The sequence below is a fragment of the Mustela lutreola genome, chromosome 11 (genome assembly GCF_030435805.1).
Source record: "Mustela lutreola isolate mMusLut2 chromosome 11, mMusLut2.pri, whole genome shotgun sequence".
In the NCBI taxonomy this organism is placed as follows: Eukaryota; Metazoa; Chordata; class Mammalia; order Carnivora; family Mustelidae; genus Mustela; species Mustela lutreola.
Window position 1 is genome coordinate 62,482,697 of NC_081300.1, and position 7,842 is coordinate 62,490,538.

General features: G+C 60.2%; 1 protein-coding gene across 14 annotated transcripts in view; it reads left to right on the plus strand.

Annotated features, from left to right (window-relative positions):
- The window catches only part of ARVCF (ARVCF delta catenin family member), a 75,826-nt gene that overhangs the window by 46,875 nt on the left and 21,109 nt on the right, over window positions 1-7,842 (plus strand). For 4 of the 14 annotated variants that reach the window (XM_059140291.1, XM_059140292.1, XM_059140302.1 and 1 more), the window contains 11 exons: window positions 400-571; window positions 1,291-1,308; window positions 1,855-1,926; window positions 3,366-3,493; window positions 3,802-3,952; window positions 4,236-4,434; window positions 4,536-4,647; window positions 4,759-4,849; window positions 5,173-5,226; window positions 5,647-5,732; window positions 6,932-7,767. In XM_059140291.1, coding sequence (XP_058996274.1) covers window positions 400-571; window positions 1,291-1,308; window positions 1,855-1,926; window positions 3,366-3,493; window positions 3,802-3,952; window positions 4,236-4,434; window positions 4,536-4,647; window positions 4,759-4,849; window positions 5,173-5,226; window positions 5,647-5,732; window positions 6,932-7,105 — 1,257 coding nt within the window. In that variant the 3' untranslated portion in view covers window positions 7,106-7,767. Of the gene's footprint in view, window positions 1-399; window positions 572-1,290; window positions 1,309-1,854; window positions 1,927-3,365; window positions 3,494-3,801; window positions 3,953-4,235; window positions 4,435-4,535; window positions 4,648-4,758; window positions 4,850-5,172; window positions 5,227-5,646; window positions 5,733-6,335; window positions 6,452-6,904; window positions 7,768-7,842 lie in introns of those variants that run through there. The other 10 variants (XM_059140295.1, XM_059140297.1, XM_059140303.1 and 7 more) reach the window with 6 other exon arrangements.

Genomic DNA, 7,842 nt, shown 5'->3' on the forward strand with positions numbered 1-7,842 from the left:
GGTCTCAGCTGGGTGAGTCTCATAGCCTCCTCCAAAGGGTTAGGGAAATGGAGCAGGTACTGGGCCCAGGGGGCCCTGAACTATTGGGGCAGCACAGGAGAAGTAGGCATGCAGTCTGGGGCAGTGCCCTGGGCATGGGCCACACCGAAGCGGCCACTCCAAAGTGGACATGCTATGAAGTCCCCCACCAGCTCCTACCCATAGTGTGTTCTCCACATTTTTCCTTCCTCAGTCCCTCCCTGGGAGCCCTCACCCCTGTAGGCCCCCTGGCTTTGGTCTCCCTGTCTTTGCACCCTCAGCTCCCTCTTTGCACACTGACTGTGGCCAGGCTTCCCTGGGAAGGGTGGGCAGTCTCTATGCTCACCTGGCCCTTCTCCACCATTTTTCCTCTCCCCGCAGTCGGTGGAGAACTGTGTGTGTATCATGCGGAACCTGTCCTACCACGTGCACAAGGAGGTGCCTGGGGCCGACAGGTACCAGGAGGCTGAGCCAGGGCCCCCGGGCGGTGCTGCGGGTTCTCAGCGCCGGAGGAGGGATGACGCCGGCTGTTTCGGTGGCAAGAAGGCCAAAGGTGTGTGGGAGGGACTGGGGTACTGCACTCTAGGACTCCCCCTGCTACCCCAGGTTGAAGGGGCACCATACCTGCGGACATCCCGGAAGCCAGAGACCACCTGGTCAGCTCGTGATGGGCAGGTGGGGAAGCAGGGAGCCGGGAAGGCTGTAGGGTCATCCAACTGACAGGCCAGCTGTCCCTCATCTGCACTCTGGGGTCCCCCGTGGAGGGCAGGGGTGAACCTACATGGTTGTCCCTGCTGCTGCCTGGACTCAGTCCCTCAGCCCCAGGAAGAGTTCTTTGGGCCCCTGTTTGGAAAGTACTGAAGTCGATGCTGCCTCCTGGCATTCACAGAGCACCTGAAGACCTTGAGATGGCCTGGAGGCAGTACTCCACCCTGCCTTCACGCCATCCTACCCGGCGTTCGCTGGGTGCAGGTTCCGGGATCCACATTCTCAGGCACCTGCTGAGTTGCATCTGTGCACCGCCTTGACCTCCTCCCGGCTCCCCGCGCCCCCCACCCACCCTGTGTGGACCTGTTCTGAACCCAGGCCTCCCCTTTCTTGTTCCACTTGCGGGCACTCAGCCCTCCCCAGTGATGGGAGTGGAGTTCCCCGACCTATCTGTTCAACCCAGGGTATGCATTGGGAAGTTGAGGCCGCCTAGGAGGGCATGGTGGGGGGGTGCTGCCCACTCAGGCTCGTCTCCTCTCTCCTGTGCTTCCTCCGGCCGCCCAGAGGAGTGGTTCCACCAAGGTGAGTCCCTGTTTGTCCTGCTGTCCAGGCCCAGTGGGTGCAGTGGGCACCAGGGAGGTGCCGCCCACCCTGTTGTCCAGGCAGTCATCGCTATGACAACTGCAGGGCGGTCCAGCCTCAAGGCCCTGCCCCATCCCCAGGCCCTTTCCCGGGCAGCCATCTCCATGACAACTGTGTGGACATGGCAACGGCAGGAATGTCAGCCCTGGACTCACTGGGAGGCCAACGGGCTGTTCTCTGTAACCTCAGACCCAGCTACCCAGGCAGGGCTGGGCCTGGAGCTGGAACAGGGAGAGTCAAGGGGGGGGGGCACGGGGTCTGGGTGTATATGTCCCCACAGGCCCCAGGGAACAAAGTCTGCCCCTGGGAATGAGGTGATATGTGGCTTAAAGGGACCACACAAAGTCCCCGTGAGGCTGGGCAGAATAGGGAGCCCAGATAATCTGAACTCGGCTCTGCTGCCTTTCAGAGGAGAAGATGCTCCCTTATTTGAGAAGAGGGTGACTGTGAGCTAGTGAGCTCACCTCTGCCACTTCTCTGTTCCAGGGAAGAAGGATGGTGACATGGACCGGAACTTTGACACACTGGACCTTCCCAAGCGAACCGAGGCTGCCAAAGGTGAGTGGACAGCGGGAGAATTAAGCCCAGGCCCATCCAGGTAGCAAGGCTTTGTGCTACCAAGCAGGCTTGAAGGGCCTTGGGGATCCCATGGGGAAACAGTCCACAGGTGTGCCCCCCCAAGAAGGCTGTCCAGTCCCTGGGTACCTGCTGTGGGTTCAGAATCAGGGTCAGTCCCGTGGGTCACTCCAGGCAGGGTGGGAGACAGAGGCACAGAGAGGTCAGGCATTTACCAGGTCACACAGCATGTGAAACAACTAGAGGGGATAGAGTAAGGCCTTCACTGAAGGGCAGAGACCAGTTAGGCAGGACCTCTGGTGTCAGCTGAGGGGCTCATGTTCACTCCGGGGGTTTAGGAGCTGAGGTGGGCTGTCAGGTCTAGTAGGGAGGCTGATCGTGCAGGAGGCAGAGTGGTTTGTCTTCTCGTCCCCTGTGTCTGTTGCAGTCCTTCTGTGTGCTGGTGCTGTTCTGTACACTGGGAATCTAGCCTCAGTAAGACAGCTCTGCCCTGGTGAGCCCCAGGCCACGGCCCACCCTGCAAGCCCAGATACCCCCAAGCAGGGTGGAAGACCCCAGCCATGGGATCTAGGGGAAAACATCACACACAGAGGAACCAGTGCCGGCAAACGCCTTCAGGGGTAAATACCCTGAGTGGTAGACGTACTTGGAGCATCTGAGGAAAGGAAGCCCAGCAGAGCTGGAGTGGAGGGACTGTGAGGCATGAGGAATGGGGAGGGGGTGAGAAGATGTGGAGTGGGAGGATAGGAGAGGAGGAATAATGTCTGGGTACAGGACAACTGAAAGGCTGTTCAGCTCCTTCTCTCTGGAGTACCTTGGGGCAACTTTGCCGCACTGGGGGGCCAGGGCCTCAACTGATGGGGAACCAGGAGTGGTTGAGCGGGGTGCGGACTGAGAAGGCGGGCCCTGTTGCTAGGGATGTGCACTGGTAACAGCCTAAGTTACATAGGAGAGAATAGGGCCATGTTACTAGGGAGGATGGGTCTCACTGCTAGGGCTCCTCCCCCCCAGTTAGTTGCACGGCCTATCTACCCAGGAGGGCTGGCCCTGTTGTTAAGGAGTTTGAGTCCTATTGCTAGGAGAGCGGCCTAGGTTACCACCTCCCTCCCTACCCCAGGCCTCCTGGATGCTCTGGATACCAGGCAGGTCCAATACCATTTCTTTGGCAGCAGGGTCAAGGGAACAATGACCTGGCTTAGAGCCCCTGCCTCCTCACTGAGTCTCTGTTCTTCCATGAAATGAGAATTCTTTCTCCCTTGGGTGGCTCATAAGGGGTGAACATGTGGTTAAATTTTCCCTGACTGCACATACCCATCCCTGGCCCCAGCTGACTCTTTCCCTGGGGGCATTGATGGGAGGAGGGGAAGAGGGGGTAATGGGGGGGCCTGGGTGACTGTGGGCGGTGGGTGCTCTGTGCCCAGGCTTTGAGCTGCTGTATCAGCCCGAGGTGGTACGTCTCTACCTCTCCCTCCTCACGGAGAGCCGGAACTTTAACACCCTGGAGGCTGCCGCTGGCGCCCTACAGAACCTCAGCGCTGGCAACTGGATGGTGAGAGGCCGAATATGGCAGGGAGGGGACACAGAGAATCCTAGGTACCCCATCGGTGCCGGCCTCTGCCTTTGCCCAGTCTTGGTGGGGGGGGGGAACCACATGGGACATGGTGCCTCCCCAAAGTCCGGGGAGGTTCGCAGCACAAAGGCTGCAAGGTGGAGGTAGAGTTGAGATGCTTGGTTAGGGCTTTGTCCTGCCGGGGAGGAGGGTCCAGCCAGAGGGAACAGTCAGGACTCAGGTAGGAGAGTCTAGGCCTGTGGGCGGGACTCAGCATGCTGAGCACCCTCCCCGCTCCACTGCCACAGTGGGCCACCTACATCCGTGCCACGGTGCGCAAGGAACGTGGCCTTCCGGTGCTCGTGGAGCTGCTGCAGTCCGAGACTGACAAGGTGGTGCGTGCTGTCGCCATCGCCCTACGCAACCTTTCCCTGGACCGGCGCAACAAGGACCTCATTGGTGAGGATGCTGGTGGGGTAGAGCCAGGATGCAGAATCCAGGGGGCTGCTCTGGGGTGCTCCCCCACATCCCTGGGCAGGGTGGGGAGGAGGTCAGGGGCCCAGCCCTGCTCCTGTCATTCCATCGCAGCCGCTGGAGCTCAGGTCTTCCCAAATAGTCTCAAGGCCTAGCCCCTGTGCACAGTGGGTGACTTTGCAGCTCCCTGAGCGCTCTCCTGGTGGATCCCACTCCTCCCTGCTGGGGTGGGCAGAGGTGTATCCTGACAACGGCCCCTGCCCTTCAGGGAGCTACGCCATGGCGGAGCTGGTGCGGAACGTGCGCAATGCACAGACTCCGCCACGACCGGGTGCCCGCCTGGAGGAGGACACGGTGGTGGCCGTGCTCAACACCATCCATGAGATCGTGTCCGACAGCCTGGACAATGCGCGCTCACTGCTACAGGCCCGAGGGGTGCCAGCGCTGGTAGCACTTGGCGCTGCCAGGTGGATGAGGGTGCAGCCTGGAGAGGGGGCCGGGGGAGGGCGGGGCCGGTGGGGAGGGCGGGACGGACCAAGTGCTGACCCCGCCCTGGGCCTGGCCGCAGCCAATCGGTGCGCGAAGCGAAGGCCGCCTCCCACGTGCTGCAGACTGTGTGGAGCTACAAGGAGCTGCGCGGTGCCCTACAGAAGGATGGCTGGACAAAGGCACGCTTCCAGGTGCGGCCTGCCTGGCTTCTCTTTTTCTCCTCCACTTCTCCAGGTTAGGTCCCCCACAGGAGTGCCTCTGACCCCACACCCTGTCTGTTTTGTGCCCCTGCCCACTCCTAGTCAGCCACTGCTACTGCTAAGGGACCCAAAGGAGCACCGAGTCCTGGAGGCTTTGATGACAGCACCCTGCCACTGGTGGACAAGAGCTTTGGTGAGTATGGGGTCAGGGCGTGGAAAACTGTATCTGAGTTATAAGAAATGCTCTTCCACCTAAGTGCATTGACTGTGAGGAGGCAGGTGAGGGGTGGGAGGGCCCCTTTCCTGGCTTGCAGCCTCCTACAACCTCTACACCCATGGTGCCCACATTGATGAGGGAGGGAGTATGTCCGTGGCAGAGGACCGGCAGAATGGTGCTAAGATGTTAGTGACAAAGGATACCCAAGGTCACAGAAGCCATCCCTGCTGTGGGTTTGTCTGTCCTGGTGTCCCCACTGGTTCTTGGAACCAGCCAGCCACCTGGCTTGTGCTTTGCAGATGGTGAGAAGCCAGGCAGCCGGGACGTGATCCCCATGGAGGCACTTGGCCCAGGTGAGTGCCGATATGGAGCTGCTTGTTTCCTGTGGTGGGGGGCAGTGGGTGGCAGAGGGGAGTGGAGGCTCTGAAATGGGCCAGGTGGTTTTGCCTTGTGTGTTTGGTGCTGGGAAAGCCTACCAGGGAGGTACTGGTTGGAAAAGAGATTTGATTTAGGGGTGTTGCTGGGGGCGGGGCAGTGGGTAGCCAAAGGAGGGGTCTGTGCCCAGCCAAGGTCTTTGGTCTGTCAGCTGAAGGGGGCTGGAGGGTTCTGAGCCACCATGAACCGACCTGGCTCAAGTCTCCAGCACAGTGTTGGAGCAGGTAGGGGTTATCTCCCAGTGCACCCTGTCCCAGGGGCCCCCTGTGCCTGGGCTGAGAGGGAGAGCTGCTTCTGTGATGCCTGCCCCTGAGTTCCTCTCCTGTCCCCACCCCAAGATGGATACTCCACTGTGGACCGGAGGGAGCGGAGGGCTCGAGGTAGTGACCCTGCAGGGGAAGCCTCTGAGAAGGAACCGTTGAAAGTAAGTGGCTGTGGGCAGGTACCCAGGGCATGCCTGAGAGGGACCCTGGCTAGGTGCTGAAGGTGCTGAGTTTAGGCCACCTGATTCACTGGGATGGGGCTCACCTGCAGGGCAGCTGGGCTGGGAGACAGAGCCTGGGGGACTACCCCCCACCCCCAGCCTCAGAAACTTTACTATCAGAATTAGTCTCTGGGTGCAGGTGGTTTAAAGCTCACATACACTGGGACAGCAGGGGCACGGGACAGAGGGCCCTGCCCCAAAGAAGCACAAGGGCCAGGAGAGTCTGAGCAAGCATGTCTTCACCCTCCTCTGCTTGTGTGGTGTGGGGAGGAGGGTTGGGGGAGGGCCCATCGTTGTCCTGCCTACAGGGCAGCTCCTGTTAACCTGTTCTGTGACAGTCTCTTGGCTTTGGGCACAGGCCTTGTGTGTGTCTACACATCAGTGTGTATCTATGTGGGCCACACTAGCTCAGCTCCCCCATTGTGTGCACCCTGGCTCTGGCCTCGCCCACTCAGCAGCCCAGCCCCCACCCGTCAGCGCTGACTAACCTGCTTTGTTCTGCCTCTAATGCCCGCCTGCCCACTGCGCACTGGTCTGCTGCAGCCCGACCCCAGCAGGAAGGTTCCTCCTGGGCCCAGCAGGCCCGCAGTCAGGCTGGTGGACGCCGTGGGGGACGCTAAGCCTCAGCCCGTTGACTCCTGGGTCTAGTTGCATGCCTGGTACGTTCTCTCGTCTGGTTTTCCATTCAGCTGTTTCCTGTGCTCTGGGAAGGGGCTTCTCGTTAATCTCTGCTGGCTGCATGTTCTGTCCCTTGGTGCTCCCTGGTGGGACTCTGGCTTCAAGCTCAGCAGGCTCAAATGCCCATCTCTGGGACAGGCTGGGGTTTGAGATGGTCATGCCCCCCGGGCATGCAGTGCTGGCTCAGGCACTGTGTCATATGGGTCCAGAGCAGGAACAGGGCCCCCACATTTAAATGCCCAAGCTCAGTGCCCCCCAGTGACCAGCAAGTCAGATTGGCCCTGATAGTGAGATTCTCGAGGTCAGCCTCCGCCACCTACAGCAGCTGCCTTTGTCCTCACTTCCATTGGCCTAGCCTGTGGATGGGTCCGCCCAGCACCCCCCGTCCCCCGCCCCCGGGCCACCCTGCTTAACCTTCCCCTCTCCCTCCTTAGGTCTCCAGCGTAGCCGTTTGTTCTTAGGGATCTGATCATGGGAAGAAGGGAACTCCAGGGCTGGCCCTCACAGAACCTGCTGTGGAGCTTGGAGCCCCCTGGCGGCAGGGGTTGGCAGCGCCTCTCACCCAGGAGCCAGGGCCGGAAATTCTGGACATGCCTCCCTTCCTGCCCCTCGTTCCCTCCCTCCTAACTCCCTAGGCTGAGTTAGCTGTTTACTGACATGGTGCTGTGTGCGAGTGAGAGAGAGAAAGAAAGCCAGTGGAGCTGCCAGGATGGGGCCCAGGGAAGCGGCAGGACAAGGCACCTGGCTTTGCTCTGGGGCTGGTGGTGTAGGAGCCTGTGCTCCTGTGTGTGCAGGGCCCCAGAGGAGCCTGGCGGCGGGCCCTGAGAGCAGGCAGTGGGGAAGGGAGGAGGGGGCTCAGAGAAGGAGTTTGACTCTGGAAGGTAGACAGGATCTGCTGGGCTGTGTCCCACCCTGCATGGCAGGCAGACCATGGTGGGGAGGGGGTGGTGCTAGCCCATACAGAGAGGCTTTGGAGGTAGCAAGATGGGGGTCAGGCTGTGCTTGCCCCCCACCCTGCCCTTGGCTCCATGGCACCCCAGTGTAGCAGGAGCTTCCCTGAGCGGCTCTGGCCTGGCCGTGGATGCTGAGCCCTGTCTGCTGGAGCCCCAAGTCACAGCTCTGGGACTGACCTTCGGCAGCAATGGGGAACTGCTGCCTAGTGCCTGCTGTTCGGGACTTAAACACAGAAGAAAAACACTGACAAAAAGCATTAAAAATGAAACCAAAATAAGACTGTATTGGTAAACACCTAAATTTTTGTAAGAAAATTTAAAAATTAAAAAAAGCAACAAAGGAACTTCCTATTTCCTGCGGCTCAGATCTCTTGCCACCAGCTGCTTGCCCTTCCCTGCTTGCCAGGTGGGGCATGGGT